Here is a 23,283-nt window from a genome sequence, read left to right on the forward strand (position 1 = left end):
TGTTGGATCGTATGGTAGCACCATTTTTGGTTTTTAGAGGAACTTCCATATTGTTCTCCATAATGACTGTACTGATTTACACTATCACCAACAGTGTACAAGGATTTTCTTTTCTCTACATCCCCGCCAGAGTTTGCTATTGCCTGACTTTTGGATATATTTCATTGTAGTTTTGATTTGCATTTCTCTGATGATCAATGATATTGATTACCTTTTCATATACCTGTTTGCCATGTGTATGTCTTCTTTCGAGAAATGTCTATTCAGGTCTTTTGCTCATTTTTTAATTGGGTTATTAGTGTTTTTTCCTATGAAGTTGTTGAAGCTCCTTATATGCTCTGGCTGTTCCGTGTCAGAGGTGTAGTCTGTGAATCCACCCTGTAGACGGTCTCCTCATGTCGTTGGCTGTTTAACTTGATGTGACCCCATTTGTCTATTTCTGCTTTGGTTGCATGTGTTTGTGGGGCATTACTCGAGCAATCTTTGCCCAGTCCAATATCCTAGAGAGTTTTCTTGTAGGAGTTTCATAGTTTGAGGTCTTAGATTTAAGTTTTTAATCCATTTTGATTTTGTTTCTGTATATGGAGAGGGACAGGGGTTTGGTTTCATTCTTCTAGTTTCCCAGGCACCATTTATCGAAAAGATCGCCCTTTCTTCAGTGTACATTCTCAGCACGTTTGTCAAAGATGAATTCACTGTGGATGTATGGATTTGATTCTGGATTCTTTGTTCTGTTTGGTTTGTGTGTCTGTTTTTATGCCACTACCATGCTATTTTGGTTACTATAGTATAATTTGAAATCAGGTAATGTGATTCCTCCAGTTTTGTTCTTAGAATAGATGTGGCTCTTCTGAGTCTTTTGCGATTCCATATAAATTTTAGAATTATTTTTTCTATTTCTTTTTTTTTTTTTTTTTTTTTGAGACAGAGTTTCGCTCTTGTTACCCAGGCTGGAGTGCAATGGTGCGATCTCGGCTCACTGCAACCTCCGTCTCCTGGGTTCAGGCAATTCTCCTGCCTCATCCTCCTGAGTAGCTGGGATTACAGGCGTGCGCCACCACGCCCAGCTAATTTTTGTATTTTTAGTAGAGACGGGGTTTCACCATGTTGACCAGGATGGTCTCGATCTCTTGACCTCGTGATCCACCCGCCTCGGCCTCCCAAAGTGCTGGGATTACAGGCTTGAGCCACTGCGCCCGGCTATTTTTTCTATTTCTGTGAAGAATGTCACTGGTATTTTGGTAGGGATTGCATTGAACCTGTAGATTGCTTTGGGTAGTATGGACATTTTAACAATATTGACTCTTCCGATCCATGAACATGGAATATACTTCAATTTTTTTGTCTTCTCTTCAATTACTTACCTCAGTGTTTTATGGTTTTTATTGTAGAAATCTTTCACTTATTTGGTTAATTCCTAGGTGTCTTATTTTATTTGTGGCTACTGTAAATGGGATTACTTTCTTTATTTCGATTTCAGATTGTTCACTGTTGGCACAGAAAAATGCTACTGATTTTTGTATGTTGATTTTGTATCCTCAAACGTTACTGAATTGATCAGTTTTAACAGTTTTTGCTGGCACCCTTAAGCGTTTCCAAATATAAAATCATCTGCAAACAAGGATAATGTGACTTCTTGCTTTCCAGTTGGAATGCCCTTTCTTTCTTTATCTTGTCTGATTGCTCTAGCTAGGACTTCCAGTACTATGTTGAATAACAGTGGTGACAATGGGCATCTTTGTCGTGTTCCACATCTAAGAGGAAAGGTTTTCAGTTTTCCCCCACTTAGTATGATACTAGCTGTGGGTCTGTCATATATGACTTTTATTATGTTGAGGTATGTTCCTTCAATTCCCTGGTTTTTGAGGGTTTTTATCATAAATAGATGTTGAACTTTATCAAATGACTTTTCAGCATCAATTGAAATGATCATGTGGTTTTTATTCTTCATTCTCTTGATGATATGTATCACTTTAATTGATTTGCATATGTTGAACCGTCCTTGTATCCCAGGGATAAATCTCACTTGGTCATGATAAGTGATCTTTTTAATGCGTTGTTGAATTCAGTTTGCTAGTATTTTCTTGAGGATTTTTGCATCACTATTCACCAGTATGTTGTTCTTGAAATTCCTCCTAAAGAATGTTTTTAAAATACAGGTGAGTGAGGGCACAGTGGGGAAATAAGGCCCCACAGCGGGAGGGAGGGGCTGAGATCCATGTTATTGGTGGAGAAATGGGCCAGAATTGGAATGAAGAACCCAACCTCCTTTATAGCAGACAGGACAGAGAAAGCAGAGTGAGCCTGCAGCAGGCTTACAGGTTTGAGCACAGAAAGTTGGAAGAGTTCCTGTGTGGTGCTTCTGCTTTCTTTAGGAAAGAGGGCAAATATCTTTTGCTGAGAGAGAGAGAGGGAGGGAGGGAGGGAGGGAGGGAGGGAGGGAGGGGAAAGTGAGGATGTATTAAGGCGGGTTCTTCGGGTCTTTTGCTGTCTCCAAGCGCCCTCTGCTGGCTACGAAAAAAATAGACCTTTTAGGATATGGTGTTTTCGAGCCATGAGCTCAGATGTACAAACAATTTCATTTTGTTTTTCTAAATCTCGATGTAATTCCTATTATAAGCTTCCAATCAACTCAGGTAGCTCAGCATGACTTTCCTGCTCCACCAGCTTCTCCTCAGGCGGCATCTAGGTTCTGGCCAGAGCTGTGGGCGACGCTGGTGGCACCTCTGTCCTGTTGGCAGGGCTCCTCGGGATGCACCTGCCTCTCTGCTCCCAGGTGGTGTGTGGAGTGATTCCCACGTCTGCCTGAGGCCGGGTACTTCGGGATCTCCTGGGACTTCTCCACGGAGACGCCTCCGCTGCCGTTTCTGCCTCCTCACTGCTCCGTGCGGTCCCCGCCCTGCGATGGGGTGAGGTGCAGGTGCGGGGAGGGGCTCCAGAACATCCTCACGTCCCCAGGCCCCTGCCAAATGAGTTCATCTGTCCTTGGAGCCCCAAGCGCATCGGGGGCGTCTCCTACAACCTTGGCCGTGGCCCACAGACAGGGAGAGGAGAAAGGCCCCCACACCGGTTCAATGCTGCCATCCCTCTCCGACTCCCACCGCCTGGAGCATCTGCGTGAAGTCCTTGTCTTTTGTGCTTGGGAAGCAGGAGTAGCAGGGGAGTAAGCCGCGAAGAGAGAAACTGTTTCACCAACTCGATGCTTTAAAAATTTAAAAATATATTCTTTCTTAAAGAGAGAGAGAAACTGGCTCCACAAGTTTCCTTCCAAACCTTTGGTCTCACACCAAACATATACTCAGCTTTGTCCTTCCCCATATTTGAAAACCAAGAATTTTATTATCTTTGTTTTCTGGTCTCATCAAATGCCTCTTTGACAACTTCTTCCTTAGGCCATAGTGTCCTCTGGTTGACCTTCCTCGACTGGGAGAAGGGCTTGGGACACACATGAAGAAATTCGACGTAGAACAGGGCAGATGCCCCAAACTACCGTAAACATCCTTCTGTCCCACTCACGGGACAGGGGATGCCTTCTAGGGCTTACAGAACATGTATCGGTAGAGGGCATCAGAGGGCTTCCTGACTTTTGGGATTAACTCTTTTCCTCCTACACCTTTTTAATTTTTTTCTAAGTTTTGTTCTTGACTTTTCCTGAAAACACTTCAAAGTGAATTGCAGACACCAAGCCCCTTTGTCTCAATCCTTCAGCTCCTGGGAAATAGGACATGCCCTTCCATATCCACAGCGCAATTACCGAATTCAGGAAACTTCATACCGGTACAATTTTAGAAACACATGCTCTATATTCAGATTTCTCTGATGACTGTCCCAACATCGTCTTCACTCCAGCATCCAGTTCAGATCACGAATCGCATTCGCTGGCTTGTCCCTTCAGCCTCCTCTAACCCGGAACAGTCCTCACTCTGTCATGACACTGACGATTTTTTAAGGGATGGGTACATTGTTTTATAAGATGATAAATGTCCCTCGATTTGTCACCCTCACGATTCAGGCTCTGCATTTGTGGCAGAACAGCACAGCGTGGAGCGTGTCCCTCCCAATACATCTCATAACAGGAGGTGTCTTCCAGCCGTTTGTCCCATTTTGGGTAACGTTAAATTTTATGACTTGTTTAAAGTGGCGTACTGCACAGCAGAGTTGTCCACTGCAAAGATAGCTTTCCCACTTTATAAATTAGCAAGAATTCTGTGGGAATACAACGTGTGTAAATATCCTGCTGCCTAACGAATTCTCACCCAGTGGGTTTCACACCCATTGTTGTCTGAATTAGTTAGTATTATGGTTGCGAAATGGTTGTTTTTCTGATTCTGTTGTCCCTTCTGTATCTGTCATTCACCTCCCTTCCGCTGTAAGGAAGAGCTTAGAGGAATGCGTTCTAGGCTCCCCTTCCATCCTCCCTCTGCTTGGAACGCCTTTCCCCCTCGGCAAACCCTGGCAGCCCAGATCAGGCTCACCCTCCCTCTGCCCCTGCTGGGCAGTTAAACCCACCCCCTCTCTCTTTCTTCCCTTCAAGTAAGATGGGCTGCAGCTGCCTGCCTTCTGAGAGCCCCTGAGACAAGGAGAGACTGGAAAGGGGAATCCCCTCCCACAGCAGCACTCCCACCCAAACTCCACCTAGTCTAGTGCAGTGGGCCTCAAACTTTGGGGCACACGAGAATCACCTTGAGGGCTTGTTACAACACAGACACCTGGGCCCCAGCCCTGGGATTCCAGTGCACTATCAAAAAATCCTACTGGCTTAACAAGAAAGTTGTTTCTCCTTCAGGTTACGTGGCAACCAGGTTGGCAGGGAGCTGTGCTCCACACACCGGGGACTCGGGATAACGGAGATGCCACCGCTTCAGTACGTGGTTTAAAAGAGAGGCCGCAGAGTCCTGCGTGGGTGTTCCTCTGCTTATCGCCCACCGGTCAGAACTAATCATGTGACCTGCCTGACTGCAATGGCTGGGAAATGGGGATCAGGCGGATCATTTGCTCAGCCCCGTGACTTCTGCCACCAGCACACTCCCTGGATCCCACCAGCCCACTGCCACACGGGCCTCCTCTCTGTTCTTCAAGGGCACCAAAGTGCTTTTCTGCCTCCGCGCCTTCACACCAGCTGCTCTCTGTGCCGAAATGCCCGTGCCAGCTCTCACATGCTTCACTCAATTGCCCTCCCTGGAGTGGCTTCCTCGGACTGTCCAATCCAAAGCAGCCACCCACTCCTTCACACGCCCTATTCTAATTCTCTGCACAGCCCTTGTGTTCTTCTCACAGCCCCCGTGACAGCAGAGCCCGGCTCACTTGCTCGCCCCCAGCGCCTCCGAAGCCTGGCACATGGGGCTACTCAGAACACATTTACTCAACTATTAATTCTAAGGTGCATTACTGTTTTCATGTCACAGGTTAAAAAAAAAATGGAGGACCTAAAGAGGACGCGTGGCTCGTCCAAGGTCACACCACTGCCAGACGGTCAGCAGCTGCCTTCAGACCCACGACACCACGTCTTACAGCAGCGTTTGTCTGCCTGATCGCGCTGCTTTCAAGCACTGAGGGGGCAGAATATTTGTCTTCTCCTTTTGTTCTCCTCGCTCTTCTCCATCTGGTGGACCTCCACCATCTTTGGGTGTCTCTTAGCCCAACGCTATGGAAGGCAATTTGGCAATATCCATCTAGGAATTTACTCCACAGATGTGCTCACATATGCGATGATCACATACATGCAAGGCTTTTCATTGCAGCACTGTGACAGCAAAAGATTAGAATTAACCCAGTGACACCAGGCACAGTGGCTCACACCTGTCATCTCAGTGCCTTGGGAGGCTGAGGCAGGAGGATTGCTTGAGCCCAGAACTTCAACACAGTGAGACCCCACGTCTACAAAAAATACAAAATAAATAAAAATTAGCTGTGCATGGTGGCACACACCTATGGTCCCAGCTGCTTGGGAGGCTGAGGCAGGAGTATCACTTGATCCCAGGAGGTCAAGGGTGCAGTGAGCCATGTTTGTGCCATTGCACTGCAGCCTGGGCAATGGAGTGATACCTTGTCTCAAAAAAAAAAAAAAAAAAAGAATTATCCCAGTGACCATCTGTAAGGGACGGTTCATAAGGGTATGTAAATATTCACAGTGGGAATATACACTCAGTGGAATAGTACACAGCCCTGAAAAGTGAGGGACATCTTCGGAGTCTGATTGGAAAGTTGTCTAAGGTATATCATGCTGAAAGAAAGAAGGCATGTAACAGCACGTAAACATTTAGTTTTCTGCTAAACACTTTCAAGTCTTACATAAAGAGATCGTCTCCTTCATGAAAAGATAAAAACAAAATACAAATCCGAATACCAGCGTGGTTTCCATCATTTGAACTTATTTTATTGATACTCATCAGCGAATGAAATTGTGTTGATTTCTGATGCATTACAAGACACTTTTTGGTAGTGGCTGCACAATGGTGACTGTTTATTTACTATACTAAATGTTGCAACCTCTGAACTGCCAATTTTTACACCGTATTTCTGGCAGTGATGAGTGGCTCCTCTCTCTCAATACACAAACTGGTCCATTCAGTCTATGATTTTCATATTCCTTTGTTATTCTACCTACTGCTTTAAAATACATTCAAATAAAAAGGTCTAAGTTACTTGCAGTGAGTGCACACGTACAACAGTAAGGACGGCTGAGAACACAATGAACCAACACTCCTGTGTTCAGAGAATACATAGTCTGAAACCGTGGGACTGAAGCTTGCTCCTTAGGGGCTTTATCCCTGGTGGGCATGAGGTTACCCTCACTCAGTGGAAGGATGCATCTTCTGCTGGTGGGGAGCACACGGAACGACAGTTTCATTTACGTGGGATGTTTTCCTTCCATAAATGTCTGGGACACGGTGTCACGGGGCCGCATGATGCACAGTGCAGCCCTCACGTTGGAATTGGTAAGTTATGTGGCTGGACTGGGGTGCCACAGACACACTATGACTGGAACTGGAAGGAAAGAGAATGTTTATTTAAAACACGGCAGACACAAATAATAAATAGGAGTTTAAAACCGAATCGGCGACAGCAACAGGACCGGCCTCGTGGTTCTCTGCACAAGCACCTGTGTCTTTTCCTAAGGGTAAAAAGTGGCACAGGGAGACAAAAGGCTTTGGAGGGAAAGAAAACACCCTTTGTGACCACGTGCTGCTGTCAAACAAGAAGGCAGAACGTGTGGGCACTGAACACTGAACGGCTGCGATCGGAGACCGCACGGCGACCGCGCCCTGGCCGGCCTCGGCTTCCAGAGGCGGCGCTGGAGCCAGTGCAATGCCAAAGCCTCGCTCTCCCTGGAACCAGTTTGGTATTATGCCTGCTTGTGGTTCTTCCCCTCTGCTTTTGGTGTTGACAAATTTCTTTAATAAGCTTTTCCCCTATACTTTTTCCTTTTAATCCTATTGTTAAAGGTGTCTTGGGTCTGGTCTTAAATCAATTTGGTTGTGACGCCGGGTCCCAGAAAAAGCTGCTATCTCTTTAGCGGTTTGGTGTGTTTGAAATGCGTATTTGAACCACATAGAGAACATACACTACCAGTACCATGACTTCCCTGCATATTAAAAACAAAGGAAAAATAAAACAGATCACACAGAACACGGACGGGCTGCTGAACAACGCAGCAGGACCATAAATACATTCTCTCAGGTCGGACATCGGGCCTGACAGCTGCTCACAAAACACAGGATGACCTCAACGGAAAGGCATGAAAACAAAAGGTCACACCTCAGAAAAGAAATGCCTGTCCACTGAGGCGGAGTAGCGAAGGTCCGGAAGAAGCTGGGCCACCCATAAAAAGAAAAGCCCTCCAATCAGGAGACCACGCCGGCCACACGTGGCTGAGGACGGAGGCTCCTTAGGCTCCTTACAGGGTGGGCGAGGCGAGGTGTCATGACCCGTGCCGCGTGACAGCTCGTGGTGTGCCAGCCACAGAATTCACTGGTTTCCTATCCATAGGATAAGAACACACTTGGAGTTTCAGTGCTTCTGAAAGGAAAGAAGAAAGGACCCCACCTTCCCCCACGTCAGCACAGGTGAAGCCTTCGTGAGCGTGACGACAGTGCAGAGGCGCTTCCTGTGGGATCTGAAGAAAGAGCAGGGTGGACGCGAGGTCTCCAAGTCCTATGTACACATTTTACAAAGTTTCCACTCTTCCTCCCTTAGGCACGAGGTTGATTTGTCTAGCTCAGGAGGGGGTGGACAGAGGAGGGCAGCGGGAGGGGGTGCACCACGGGGAGGAGAGGGAGGAGGGAGCAAGGCAGGGGAACGTCGGCCTCCTCCAGGGCAACGGCCCCTCCGGTCCTCACCGTAAGCTAGTTTGTTTGGAGAGCTTAGCACCCATCAAGATGCCCGAGGTGAGAGTCACGGGGGCTTTCATCTGCATGCTGGACCCCACCATGGTGGGGAAGCTGCGGTTCCGCCGGATGCCACTGTTGAGCTGCAGCCCGCCGATGGCACTGGTGACAGTGGGACATCCCAGGGGCAGGCCCTCGGGTACCAGGCCTCTGGGGACGAGGGCTGGCGCCGGCCCCGGGGGCCCACACAGGAGGGGTCCCCGCTCCTCAGTCAAGGCGGGGACGTGGGGTCGCCCTGAGTTCACCACTCTGGCCACCCCGAGCCTTCGGACTTTGTCCACGAGGTTGAGGTTGGAGACGGACACGTCGGTCTGGCTCTCGCTGCTGCGGACGCTCTTTTCTCTCACCTCCCGCAGGATGGAGCTGGCCGGCTTGGAAGCCAGGAAGTTGTCGTAGGGGGGGCTCGTGCACTTGAACTCAAAGGAGGGCGGGGAGGACGTGGGCGTCTGCATGGGCGAGTTCGGCGGGGTGGAGGGGATCACGGCCATCTTGGGCACGTAGGAGTGCAGGAGCGAGCCCCGGCCGGCCCTGTCCCAGCTCTGGGGGTCGTACACGGCAGCAGAAATGCCCCGCTCCTTCAGCAGCCACACGAGCCCCAGGGACGTGCTCATGGTGGTCGTGGACTCACGGGTGTTAGTGAAGGACTCAGCCAGGCTCAGTCTCCGTGGAGTGCATGGTGTGGCCACCGGCGTGGACTTCAAGTGGCTGGCGCTGCCACAAGCTGGAGTTGGGGCTGAGTTAAGGCTGGAAGGAAAGATGACAGGTTATTCACCAGAAGTGCCCACGAGCTCCACAGAGAGCGCCAGTGGCCAGCCTCCTGCAGGGGGTGTGGGGAGACCCGGGACGCGATGGGAGGGTTCCCCCAGCAGAGGTCCCCAAAGGCTCCGACCACATCTGCTCCTCCCTCTCCCCCTGCAAGGGGAGCATGTTTCAGTGAACAGGAAGCTGCAGTGATCCCCTTTGCCCATTCCTGGCTGGTGGGTCCAGCTGTCACCTTTGCAGTTGAAGGAACAGGCTCAGAGCTAGGGGTTTACTTGGTGCCACATCTGGCTGCTAAGTGGACATCGCAAGTTGAGTGACTCTAAATCCGTCTGAGAACAAGAAAAGAAGCCCTTTGGCAAACAGGCACTCTCTCCCCACCAGATTTACCGATTCCAGTGTTCCCTCCTAGTACCTACTTCTCCCTGAAGCAAGACGTGAGCCAGGACTCCGGGAGACGAGACACTTTATCTTAGGAAGGGCAAGGATGGCCACAGCACGTGGGCTGAGGCCGGGCTGTGCCCCTCAGTCCGCTGTGGCCGTGGGCTCCTGACTCCGGGTGCAGAGCTCCTGCCTCTGTCCCACGCTGCCTTAACCCTCTTTAAATGCTTGCCCACATCCATGCTAACCGGTGGAGGTGGAGGGTCGGGGAGGCACGTCGCATACGAACAGATCTCCGTCAACGGCGCTGCCCAGAGAAAGGCCGGCCGCAGCGTGTGGAGCCTGCGGCACTGAGGAAAGCAGGAAGATCTGCTCATGCACGCGGGTCGTGCTCACCGCGGACTCGCTGGTTCCAGCAGCTGAGATCCAGCCGTGGAGTCCGTTAGGAACGAAAAGTTTCCACAAGGGCAACGGAGGGAAATGCATTGCTGTCTGCTTAAAAAGCAGAAAAGGTTCTCTCTTTTTTCATATGTGTAATTGCAATTACCTTTGCGCCAACCTAATAATTCAGTCTCCCTAGGGACTGTCAAAAATTGCCAGTGCCGCCTATACTGCAAGTCACCACTGCGGTGTATTGGGGAAAGTTTCCAACTGGCAATAAACTTCTTGGCTGTCATACTGCCGCCCTGCAAAGCTGGGAGAGGTTCTCTTTTAACAGCTGCTACAGGGTCCGGGGAGGCCAAACAGGCGAGGAAGCTCTGCATCTAAATGAGCGACCGAGAGCCAGCAGGCGCTACCCTGCTTCTCGACAAGCAGCCAGGAGGCAAAGGCGCACAGCCCTCCCAACACTCTGGTGTCAGCGCCTGCTCCAGGATTTTGCTGGGGCTGCCAGTGCGCCTTGGAGCAGGTCAGCTGTGTGGTCCCTGGGAGCTGAGGGTGGAGACTTCGCTCCCCAGCCTGGGGGAAGAAAGTCCAAGCACTCTGGGAAAGGCATCAACGGAGGGAAAGGGAAGGAAAGGGCCCATTCTGGGGCAGGTCTTTGGAATGAGCAGAGGAGGGGCCCCCTCCTCATGGGAGACGGTTCAAAATGACATACAAGCTAGCGGCACCATCTGGCTCCACACTCAGGGGACCTCAGCCCTGGAGGTCAGCATGGCGTGGGCATCCCAGAACGGGCCCATCTCACACAAGCTCAGGGGTGAGGATGCTGGTGGGCCGGGGGCGCTCAGAGAAGCATGATTAGAAACCACAACAGATTCCAAAGGCTAAACGTGGATTTTTTTCTAAAGGCATGGGTGGAGTTTTACAAATGCTGATGTGCCCTCAATAAAGGACAAAAAGCCGCAGACTTGAGACCCTGTCGACATGGCCATCCCGAGGGAGATTGTTTCAATTTTGCTTGCTTCAATTGATTCGTTGCCATTTTATTTCAAGCAGCCTTTCTTTCAAACTCGGGCCAAAAAATAAAAAAAAAAAAAGCCTTCTCTTGCTACTGACTTCCCAGGCTTGGCTCGGCCTGACAGCCACACGGAGACCTGTGTGCGGCTTGAGTCCTATGGCTACGGACGGACAGGAGTGCCATCCAGTAACCCAGGGCACCAGCCTCTCATCGGGGATGCTGGTTCCACGGCTCTGAAAACAGCCTCTTCCCCACATAAAGCCACGTTCTCCAAGGGCAGGAAGGGAGACGGGAAGACAAAGCTCAAATTTACAGGTCCCCGTCTGGTGAGGACTCGGGGTTAGGCCTGTATTAGTGCTGGCACTCGGCTTGACTGGGGGCGTTTAGATGGGTTAGGGGCATCGACCATCGAGGCCGAGTTAGAACCACAGAGACACAGCCACGCCTCAGTCCCAGGTTAGTGACGGCCACACGTGCACACACAGCCCCTCCCAGGGAGCTGCCGGGGCAGGCACTGCTGGCGGTGTGCTCACCCCCTGCCTCGCCCGCGGCCCTACATCTCCTCTCAGCTCAACGGGGCATATGGCCGCTTCGACGTCCTCCTCACATGACCTGCGGAGAATCATTCATAGTTTAAGATGCCCCTGGCTCACTGCACCCGCCCCTTCTGCTTTACCTTCCGGCAACCCAGCATCTCGCACCACAGAGGAGACAGCTGAGGGGTCGCTCTACTCTGCTAGGGGAGACCATTTTCTCTTTTGCTGGAAGCGGTGAAAGGCCTGAAATCAGGCCAAACAGACCAACTCACAGCAGACCAGTCCTCCCCATAGAAATGGACCTTGCTGGGCACGTGGCTCAGTCCTGACGTCTTCTCATTTTGGCCATTACAGCTTGGCTGTGGGGCCTGGTTCCTGGGGCCTGTTCCAGAGGCATAAGGGCTTCCACAGGGCTCCGTAACTCCATCCATAACTAAAAGAGTTCTGTGCTCTACTGACAAACTCTGGGGCAAAAATCCAACAGGCCTGTGTTCGTGTCAACTTCAGCTGGTTGAGGACAGGCCTCACAATCCATTCCACGGACAACTAACAGGGCAGCCGAGGGCGGGCCCAGGTCTCTACATCTGAACCAGATCCAGACAAACAATAGCCTTAATTCAAAAGGAAAGATGGACTTGAACCCAAGAGGTGGAGGTTGCAGTGAGCCAGGATCACGCCACTGCACTCTAGCCTGGGCGACAGAGGGGGAAAAAAAAAAAAGAAAGAAAGAAAGATGGGACCCAGAACAAGTGCCTGCAAATGCTGGCTTGAGTCGGTTTTTCTATGAGCCTCTCTACCTGGCTTTCTTCAACACTAAGCCTTGCAGGCAAGGGAGTGCCCCACCCTCACCCCGCCCCTGCCCACCCCAGGGCCAGGGTCCCTTACCTTGGTGTGACCCGAGTGAGCTCGTCCGAAGGGTGCAGGATGCGGCAGGTGGTGAAGGTGAAGGTGGAGTTGGTCTGAGACATGCACTTCCCGGGATGGTGCGCTGCATTGGGAGCGACAAAACACACCCTTGCATCCAAGTACAACCGCAACGAAAATTCAAATCCAGCATGTCACCCCACAGATGCAAGAAGCGGTGAGCTACCTTGTTAACTGGATCTGGGCGAGGAAGGTGAAACTCAAATGTTCTGGATTGAAGGTGAGTCCTCAAAAATAACCACAATTTTGAGCACTGGTCTGCAGAGCACCGAATTCCAGCTTCCGACCCAAGCCAGACAAGGTTTCTCATCGGCATTCTTGGGCCAGTAGTGGATCCAGTCTGGGGCGGGAGGCGAGGGGGGCCGGGTAATGGGATTTTGGGGGGTAATTTTGTTTCCCCCCTCAGGTCAGACCTGCTGTCTTCTTTTGTGGCTTTACATGTCTTTGCATTGGCCACAGGTACCAAAGCTCTGCTCAGGGGAAGGGGAGGGGTCCAGTCGGGGAGAGCCACTTGGCACCTGGGAGCAGGGCAAGGCTCACAGCTCCCTTTCTGCTCACACAAAAAGGGGCTTAGGGACGCTGGCTCCACTACTGCCTGTCTGTGATCATCATGGCGGGAGACGGGGACTTCAGCTGCCTCGGCAACAGCGTGGCAAGAGTTCCAGAGATCAGGGCTCTCCGGGGCCATGGGCTCCAGGATCGGGTCTGCAGTACCGGTCCCCCGGAACCCCAGCGGCCAGCTGCTTTCCTGACATCTCCAAGATGTCTGACGTCTAATGAAAATGAGACGGCAGCAAGCGCTCCTCAATTTCCTTCCCTTTAATGCTCTAACAAGCCGTTGCTGAGGCAGCTGAGACTATGGTCTGGAGCAAAGTAAATCATGGAAGTGTTAGGACCATGCATGAGAAAGCTGGCAAAGGAAAAAGGAACAGAGTCTGCGGGAGACATCATGATTGCACAGGTTCATCCTCATTCATAACTCAAGTATCAGAAAAAAAAAAGATGCTGCCCCAAACAGCATGCAGGATGAAGTACCGGGGTGCTTCTCCCACCCAGCCCCACCCCACCCTCTGCCCCTGCAGCAGCTCAGCCCCCAGAGACCTCCTGGGAGAAAACTGAATCGGACGTCAGAGGCCGTGGGGATTCAAAGGCCATGAAGATTCAAAAGGCTGAACTAGAATCTTCCAGCTCCTCATGGTATATTTTCTCTTGGATTTGACAAAAGGCAGACAGCTGCTGCCCCAGACCTGCAGGTCCACACACAGTTGACCATGTCTTAAAAGAAAACTAGGAACCAAACCAAAACAAGCAAACAAAAAATGCTGGAGACACAAAGGCAGGCGGGACAAATCCAGAGCACAAGAGTGACGGTGACTGGAGGATTTGGAAGGTCTGGCCCGGGTCTGTGTGCCCAGGCAGGCTTCTGTGGCACCTGGCATGACCGCCAGCACCAGGGCCACAGGAGAAAAGTCTCAGCCACGTGGAGCTCCACGCAAAGCAGGAGGGAGGGGAAAACACATAAAAACGGCCTTTGTGAATCTTTCTCGATCGGTAAACATAACGGTTCAGGAACTCCGTGAGTAAGAAACCGTCACGAGGAAAACAAAAATGGAACAAGCTATGAAGAGAAGGCAGCGACAATCACGAGTCTCTTCCTGCAATAAGGTCCAGAAACAGAAACGACAGGAAGCCCGGGACGCATCCCAGATAACGGGCAGGAAGGGGACTTGGGAAGAGGGAGAGGGGCGAGCAGTGAGTAGAAGTAAGACACTTGAAAGAAAGAACATTTAAGAGAAATCAAATGAGGGAAGCTGGATTTAAAATCAGAAGCATCCCCCCCTTAAACACAGGCCAGAACATCCAATCAAAAGGTCGCAAATGTTCACTTCCTCCTCCACCCTTTACATATTGGATCTTCAGTTGCAACAGGGAGCGTCGGATGGACGTTTTAGAGACACAGCTGCATCGGCAGAAGCAAACCCATCTTACACAAATGGGTTTTGGAGGTAGGAAAAGGCTGCTAAAAATTCACAAGTCACCATTCCCCAGAAGCAATCAACAGCTTTAGAAGACCAAGATCAACCAGTGTGCAAGGTGCTAAAGCCAGAGGTTCGGCCGCTCCAAATACCGCCAGGACGCCCGGACCCGCGGGCGGGCTCTCCGCGTCAGCACTGACCGCCGGGCCGCTGCTGCGCCTCCCTTCCTTGAGACACAACACAGAGACAGTGAGTCACCCGAGACCGAGGTCGTCAGGGGCCCCTCATGCTTGCTACAGAGCAGCAACGGGCTGATTCCTAACGCCCTGATGCAGGAGGAGAGCAAGTTCTAAAAAAAAGCAAAACGGGAGAAACATCAAAGACCCTTCTTGTCGGGAAGTGGGGGTGGGGGTGAGGGCTCACTGTGAAGTCACCGAGCCCGCGCCTCGCACCGCAGCCCCTTCTGTATCTAAACGGAAAGTTCCGTGCAGAAGACGGTATCGCGTGTTCATCCCATGCTGCTCAATCTGGGGGCTCCAAAGGAAAGGCTTTCTTGGATTTCATGCTTTAATTCCCTATTTGAGTTTTTTCCCTCAACCTGAGTGAAGGGCTTCCTGGTGTGAAGAGACGGGCATACGTTAAATGCGTGAGAGTATTAACGACGACAAATATTTTCATCGTTTTATTTAGGAATAGGTTTGCATTTACCAATAAAAACCCCTAATTCTTAATTGTTTTTCTTGCCCCAGATTCCGACACTGGTACAAAGTGTGATAGGCTTTAAACTTAATGAATCCTTGATTATTCAAGATCTTCTCCGGTGATGAACTGCCCATGGCCAGCGTGAAGATGTTTTGTTCTGAAAACATACCACATGCAAGCACACATCCTTCCGCTAGCTACAGGGGGACGCGTCAGCGGACTCTGAGGGTGACAGCACCCGACCCACACGCTAACAGAGTGACAGCTCACCTGCTCTCGCTGCTGGACTCTGGCGAGCTTTCTGCCTGGGGCAGGTACACTTGGGCAGTAGCACTGACTGCCATGCTCCTCGGGGGCCTGTGGCGCCTGGGACTGACTGCAAAACTGGGTGGCTGGGATCCTTCTGCTGAAGCCAGTGAGGAGGGATCCCCGACATGGCCCCACTCCCTGGACGCCCCTCAGACTGCACTAGACAGAGTCGGGTGGCTGCTGCTCTGGGGACTGCTCAAGCCTCCCAGGGAAGACAGGTGGGAGGCCCACGGATTCCCACGGCCCAGTGCTTTTATGGTGAGGAGAAGAGAGCACAGGAGAGGCTGGGTCACTGCGGTGGGCCCAGAGGTTCCACAGGGAGTTGCAGGATGATGAGGACTCTGCCCATCTGCTGCCCACAAAATACACCTGGTACACACCTGCTCATGCCCTTCCTTCCCCATCACCCCTGGGAATTGCTGGGGACAGAAGCTTGCTTCTCTCTGAAGGCCACCATAGAACCCAGCCCTTAACCCTCACAGGAGCTGGAAGGACTTGGTGTGCTGCTATGGGGACATTTACGGTGCAACATTCACCACGCACAGCTGCCTCCGAGGAAGGCTCTGAGGATGGAGACGGCAGCCATGCTGCACACCAAGCTGTTTCTCAACAGCTCACATAAGTAACGTCTACACACGCAAAATATCTAGGAAAAGGGACTGTGCCTTTGTGATGCACTGAAGCCCTTCCACGTCCTTTCTGCCTTTCTTGGGAAGTGGCCGACTAGTGTCAAATAAACCCTATGCCCCTGCCCTTCCTGTCCTTTTTTCAACTTGAACATGTAATGGGATGCTGCTGTCACATGACTTGGATCTGCTTTCCAAGTTCTATAAACCCCTCAACTAATACACGCCCCCCCCCGACCCAGCAGTGGCAGCCACAGGCCAGCCTGTTCTATCCAAGTAAAAACAAATCTATTGAAAATAAAAGCCCTTGTCCATCCAGCTTGAGGGTGTGTTTTGAAGAGTCCCCTGGGACTACAGCCAGCTTGTAATGACTTTGTGGCCTTTTGCTCGAGGGGTGGAAGGGGGAGAGGGAGACGTGTGTTTGCCTGTCGACTGCATGAGAAATCGTTCCCTTTCCAGTAAACAGACAGGGAAGAAACAATGCGTTATCTCTTCCTAAAAGACTAAGATATCAGGGCATAGAAGATGCTCTGAAGATGTTCCTGTCTCTTCATTATGTCACTCTGCCCATGACACCTGTCTGCCCTACGCATCATCGTCAATAGAAGTGCTGTGTGGGGATTCCTGAGGCTTTATCAAGCGTCTCCTCTGGAGGTGAGGAGCGGGTGATCACGAGCAGCTTCACACGCAGCGGTGCGGCTTTCTGGTTTTAGAAAATACAAAGGCGGTTTTAAACTATAACATGCTGTACAAGACGACGCTTCTAAAGGCCTTGGTTCTGGGCTTCGCAGAGGCTTGGTATTTATTTGTTCTCTGCGTTTCTTCACCAGGCGTCTGATCGCTCCTGCAGCTCAGTGGAGATCTCGAGCTCCTCGGTGAGCAGACGTCTGGCCAGAGGGAACTTGGGAGGTTTCTATCACAGATTTGAACCACATCACAAGAGCTTTTTCTGATTTCTGCACAACTTATTTTTGGTTTCTGCAAAATTAAAAGTCGACTCTTGCTGCTACGCCAAGTTGCCTACTCTGTTTCATCTAAAAAGTACCTGATTTAAGAGGTGGACAATTTCACAGCACTGTGCAGAGAGGGTCAGAAATCCTCTCAAGTGTCCCTGGGGTATCTTCCAGAGAAAGGGGAATTTTTAGAATGCTGTTAAAATGTCAAAAGGGCAAATGCGAAATCTGTAGTCTTCAGACACCACCGAGGCCGGCCCCCGTGCCTGTTCCCTCGTCCTTCGTTCTGTGCAGACACCGACGGCGCAGGGAGCTGGCCTGGCTGAGCTGCATCGAGGCTTCCCCCGCTGGTGTTTTCAAGGCCGGCAGGAGAGCACGTCCCCTGGGCTCCACTCCTCCTCTCCACACTGGCACTCCCTCAAGGGCCCTCCACGTTAGACGGGTGTCGGTGGGGACGCCTACTCCTCAGCCGCCCACGTGCCTCTAGGAGCGCCGGGGTTGTTCAGAAGTGAGGATACCAGAGAGGACAAGCTCAACGAGTGAGCTCTGTTCTGCGTATTTTAAGCAGGGCTGACTCTACGCTGTCTGTTCTGAAGGAGTCGATTCTTTCAATCTTCATTTTTCCACTGCAGGCAGCAGCTGGCCTGTTTTACTCTGGCGTAACATGACGGAAGAGCGGGGGGTTCCCTTAGCGTCTCCTAACAAGGTGGGTGTGAGCCGGCCATCCGCTCTGTCCATAACAACCAAACTCCCTCATCGCTGCCACGGACCAGGCTGAATCAGAAAGTGTTCCCAACAGAGTGGGAACTCACATCAACTCTCTCAGTGTAGACGACGGGAAGGAACTTCCCTGCACCCAAAGGTCTGTGAACCGAGCACACCAGACCTTTCCTTCCAGACCCGTCAAGTCCCCAAACCAACCTCTCACAAGCCTGTCTGAACCCCACTTCTGTGATCTGTGGTGCACTGAACGGGGCACAGCATAGGGCTGGGCTTTGCTGTAACTGCCCCGCCCGGCAAAGCTGCAGGATACCCCGCTGCCCCGGCTCCGCCTGGCTCCTTCCCACCACAGCCCTTCTCTGCGCTTTCCTCACTCAGCCACTGCTCCTGACCTTGGGCCTGTGTATCAAACAAGGAGGCAACGGAAGAGGCTGATTCCTGGCTTTTGCCTTGGTGGCCTGGCGGCTGGAGATTTAGGGAATTTTCCAAGGGCAATTCTGGCCAAGTGCGTTTTTTGTCTTCCACTCTGACTTTAAGATCTCAGTTCTCGGCCAGGTATGGTGGCTCACACCGGTAATCCCAGAAGTTGGGAGGCTGAGGCAGGCAGATCACTTGAGCCCAGGAGTTCAAGATCAGCCTGGTCAACAAGGTGAAAGCCCGTCTCTACAAAAATACAAACATTAGCTGGGTGTGGTGGCACACGCCTGTAGTCCCAGCTACTTGGGAGGCTGAGGCAGGGAAATCACTTGAACCTGGGAGGTGGAGGTTGCAGTGAGCCGAGATTGCACCACTGTACTCCAGCCTGAGCAACAGAGAGAGACTCTGTCTCAAAAAGAGGAGCTCAGATCCAATTGGGACAGTTTCCAATGTGGCCAGGTAAGATGCCAAGATGCCATGACTCATGTAAGTTTTCGAGGATATATCCCCTCAATATGAACCAGTCATGCTGTGTAAAGGCTTTAAAATAACCTGACCATAATTTTCTCTAACCATGTGTCCTTAATCCCACTTCTTTCTCACCTTTAAGGATCAACGCATACAAGACAGTTCAACTAAACTGTCCATGTGCTAGCCACACACCAACGTCACTGTCTGACACTAACTCTTAACCCATGCGCTAGCCACGCGCTGACGTCACTGTCTGACTCTAACTCTTAACCCACGCGCTAGCCACGCGCCGACGTCACTGTCTGACTCTAACTCTTAACCCACGCACTAGCCACGCGCCGACGTCACTGTCTGACTCTAACTCTTAACCCACGCACTAGCCACGCGCCGACGTCACTGTCTGACTCTAACTCTTAACCCATGCGCTAGCCACGCGCCGACGTCACTGTCTGATACTAACTCTTAACCCATGCGCTAGCCACGCGCCGACGTCACTGTCTGATACTAACTCTTAACCCATGCGCTAGCCACGCGCCAACGTCACTGTCTGACTCTAACTCTTAACCCACGCACTAGCCACGCGCCGACGTCACTGTCTGACTCTAACTCTTAACCCACGCACTAGCCACGCGCCGACGTCACTGTCTGACTCTAACTCTTAACCCACGCACTAGCCACGCGCCAACGTCACTGTCTGACTCTAACTCTTAACCCACGCACTAGCCACGCGCCAACGTCACTGTCTGACTCTAACTCTTAACCCACGCACTAGCCACGCGCCAACGTCACTGTCTGACTCTAACTCTTAACCCACGCGCTAGCCACGCGCCGACGTCACTGTCTGACTCTAACTCTTAAGCCCCACGCTAGCCACGCGCCGACGTCAGTGTCTGACTCTAACTCTTAACCCATGTGCTAGCCATGCGCCAACGTCACTGTCTGACTCTAACTCTTCATCCACGCGCTGGCCACGCGCCGCCGTCACTGTCTGACTCTAACTCTTAAGCCACGCGCTAGCCACGCACCGACGTCACTGTCTGACTCTAACTCTTAAGCCCCACGCTAGCCACGCGCCGACGTCAGTGTCTGACTCTAACTCTTAACCCACGCGCTAGCCATGCGCCGACGTCACTGTCTGACTCTAACTCTTAAGCCACGCGCTGGCCACGCGCCGCCGTCACTGTCTGACTCTAACTCTTAACCCACGCACTAGCCACGCGCCGACATCACTGTCTGACACGAACTCTTCATCCATGCGCTGGCCACGCACCAACGTCAGTGTCTGACTCTAACTCTTCATCCACGCGCTGGCCACGCACCGACGTCACTGTCTGACTCTAACTCTTAACTCACGCGCTAGCCACGCGCCGACGTCACTGTCTGACACGAACTCTTCATCCATGCGCTGGCCACGCACCAACGTCAGTGTCTGACTCTAACTCTTCATCCACGCGCTGGCCACGCACCGACGTCACTGTCTGACTCTAACTCTTAATCCACGTGCTAGCCACGCGCCAACGTCACTGTCTGACTCTAACTCTTCATCCACGCGCTGGCCACGCACCGACGTCACTGTCTGACTCTAACTCTTAACCCATGCGCTAGCCACGCGCCAACGTCACTGTCTGACTCTAACTCTTAATCCTTGCCACATGCAGGCTCTTCCCCACACAAACGCCAAAAATCAGAGTACTTGCAGAAGAAGAAGATGACTGGTTCTGACATACTTTCTATGTAAATTAAAACATAAAACATAGCACTGAAAGTAAAACCATAATCTAAAACTTTTTAAACATTCCATTTTAATCATCTAAATTTTGTGCAATACAATAACATGGAATCATCCTTCTTACGACGTGGGAGTATAAAAATCAACAACTGGATGATGCTTCAAATAAGACATTTAAATACATAAATCAAACTCTTCAGTGCCTAAAGCTTTTTCTCCACGGGACAGCAGGCTCTGAATGAAAGTGCCTCGTATATAAAGCACTTCCCAGTTTCCTTCAATCACACCAGCTATGCATAAAAAGGTTAATCACCTTCTGTCCCCAAAGTGTCTCCCTACTGAGTCTTCCCAGGCAGGCAGCAGCTCCTGGGATAGTGCTGTTTGGGAACAGACAAGCCAAGGGCAGAGGACGGATTAAAAGGCAGGGACCAGACCACCGTGGATACAAGTCACGAGGCAGAGGATGCCCCAAGCCCTTCCCAGGAAGCTTATCTGTCTGCCCGTGTCTCCATGATTGCAGGAATAGCTATGTGGGACCTCTGGATGATTTATTTAGTGATGTGCTTTTACGTTATGAGAATTTAAATGGTCCTGTAATTCTCAGTAGAGAAAACAGAGCCAACTCTGTTCACCCTGCTCCCCTCTGAAGCCAGTTTTTAAAGATGAGTCTTACCCAGAAAATAAGCCCCAAAGAACTCTCATCTAGATGCTCAGACCCTTCCTAAATTACCATCAGCAACCTAGATCATTCTTTTTTTATTACACACCTCCAACCTGACCCTTGCTACAGTCTCATGCAAGGGGCATGCCCCTCCTCAAATAAAGTTGCCAGGATGAATTTACTAAGGTTTGAGTACAGAGGGAACAAGCAAGAAAGAATCTTCAGTGTCTCTGTTCAATAGCGCGGTCATGACGACAGTCCTCATCACTGGCTCCTTCTCTCCCTCTGTGTCCTTCAGGAACGTGGTCAGGATGACAGTCCTCATCACTGGCCCCTTCTCTCCCTCTGTGTCCTTCAGGAACGTGGTCAGGATGACAGTCCTCATCACTGGCTCCTTCTCTCCCTCTGTGTCCTTCAGGAACACGGTCAGGATGACAGTCCTCATCACTGGCCCCTTCTCTCCCTCTGTGTCCTTCAGGAACGCGGTCAGGATGACAGTCCTCATCACTGGCCCCTCCTCTCCCTCTGTGTCCTTCAGGAACGCGGTCAGGATGACAGTCCTCATCACTGGCCCCTCCTCTCCCTCTGTGTCCTTCAGGAACGCGGTCAGGACGACAGTCCTCATCACTGGCCCCTTCTCTCCCTCTGTGTCCTTCAGGAACACGGTCAGGATGACAGTCCTCATCACTGGCCCCTTCTCTCCCTCTGTGTCCTTCAGGAACGTGGTCAGGATGACAGTCCTCATCACTGGCCCCTTCTCTCCCTCTGTGTCCTTCAGGAACACGGTCAGGATGACAGTCCTCATCACTGGCCCCTTCTCTCCCTCTGTGTCCTTCAGGAACGCGGTCAGGACGACAGTCCTCATCACTGGCCCCTCCTCTCCCTCTGTGTCCTTCAGGAACGCGGTCAGGATGACAGTCCTCATCACTGGCCCCTCCTCTCCCTCTGTGTCCTTCAGGAACGCGGTCAGGACGACAGTCCTCATCACTGGCCCCTTCTCTCCCTCTGTGTCCTTCAGGAACACGGTCAGGATGACAGTCCTCATCACTGGCCCCTTCTCTCCCTCTGTGTCCTTCAGGAACGCGGTCAGGACGACAGTCCTCATCACTGGCCCCTTCTCTCCCTCTATGTCCTTCAGGAGCGCGGTCAGGATGAGAGTCCTCATCACTGGCCCCTTCTCTCCCTCTGTGTCCTTCAGGAACACGGTCAGGATGACAGTCCTCATCACTGGCCCCTTCTCTCCCTCTGTGTCCTTCAGGAACGCGGTCAGGATGACAGTCCTCATCACTGGCCCCTTCTCTCCCTCTATGTCCTTCAGGAGCGCGGTCAGGATGAGAGTCCTCATCACTGGCCCCTTCTCTCCCTCTGTGTCCTTCAGGAGCGCGGTCAGGACGACAGTCCTCATCACTGGCCCCTTCTCTCCCTCTGTGTCCTTCAGGAACGTGGTCAGGATGACAGTCCTCATCACTGGCCCCTTCTCCCTCTGTGTCCTTCAGGAACGTGGTCAGGATGACAGTCCTCATCACTGGCCCCTCCTCTCCCTCTGTGTCCTTCAGGAACGCGGTCAGGACGACAGTCCTCATCACTGGCTCCTTCTCTCCCTCTGTGTCCTTTGGGAACGCGGTCAGGACGACAGTCCTCATCACTGGCCCCTTCTCTCCCTCTGTGTCCTTCAGGAACGTGGTCAGGATGACAGTCCTCATCACTGGCCCCTTCTCCCTCTGTGTCCTTCAGGAACGTGGTCAGGATGACAGTCCTCATCACTGGCCCCTTCTCTCCCTCTGTGTCCTTCAGGAGCACAGTCAGGACGACAGTCCTCATCACTGGCCCCTTCTCTCCCTCTGTGTCCTTTGGGAACGCGGTCAGGATGACAGTCCTCATCACTGGCCCCTCCTCTCCCTCTGTGTCCTTCAGGAGCGCGGTCAGGACAACAGTCCTCATCACTGGCTCCTTCTCTCCCTCTGTGTCCTTTGGGAACGCGGTCAGGACAACAGTCCTCATCACTGGCCCCTTCTCTCCCTCTGTGTCCTTCAGGAACGTGGTCAGGATGACAGTCCTCATCACTGGCCCCTTCTCTCCCTCTGTGTCCTTCAGGAGCACAGTCAGGACGACAGTCCTCATCACTGGCCCCTTCTCTCCCTCTGTGTCCTTTGGGAACGCGGTCAGGATGACAGTCCTCATCACTGGCCCCTTCTCTCCCTCTGTGTCCTTCAGGAACGCGGTCAGGATGACAGTCCTCATCACTGGCTCCTTCTCTCCCTCTGTGTCCTTTGGGAACGCGGTCAGGACGACAGTCCTCATCACTGGCCCCTTCTCTCCCTCTGTGTCCTTCA

General features: G+C 51.7%; 1 protein-coding gene across 13 annotated transcripts in view; it reads right to left on the reverse strand.

Annotated features, from left to right (window-relative positions):
• Positions 1-6,350: 6,350 nt before the first annotated feature.
• TRAK1 (trafficking kinesin protein 1) overlaps positions 6,351-23,283 on the reverse strand; it is a 211,292-nt gene continuing 194,359 nt past the window's right edge. For 11 of the 13 annotated variants that reach the window (XM_021666616.2, XM_064360104.1, XM_021666612.2 and 8 more), the window contains 2 exons: positions 12,348-12,450; positions 6,351-9,131 (listed from right to left, as the gene is read on the reverse strand). In XM_021666616.2, coding sequence (XP_021522291.1) covers positions 8,336-9,131; positions 12,348-12,450 — 899 coding nt within the window. In that variant the 3' untranslated portion in view covers positions 6,351-8,335. Of the gene's footprint in view, positions 9,132-11,459; positions 11,539-12,347; positions 12,451-23,283 lie in introns of all 13 variants that reach the window. The other 2 variants (XM_064360106.1, XM_021666617.2) reach the window with 2 other exon arrangements.

The sequence above is a fragment of the Aotus nancymaae genome, unplaced genomic scaffold, assembly GCF_030222135.1.
Source record: "Aotus nancymaae isolate 86718 unplaced genomic scaffold, 86718_ANA_hifiasm-v0.15.2.pri h1tg000038l, whole genome shotgun sequence".
NCBI classification, from domain to species: Eukaryota; Metazoa; Chordata; class Mammalia; order Primates; family Aotidae; genus Aotus; species Aotus nancymaae.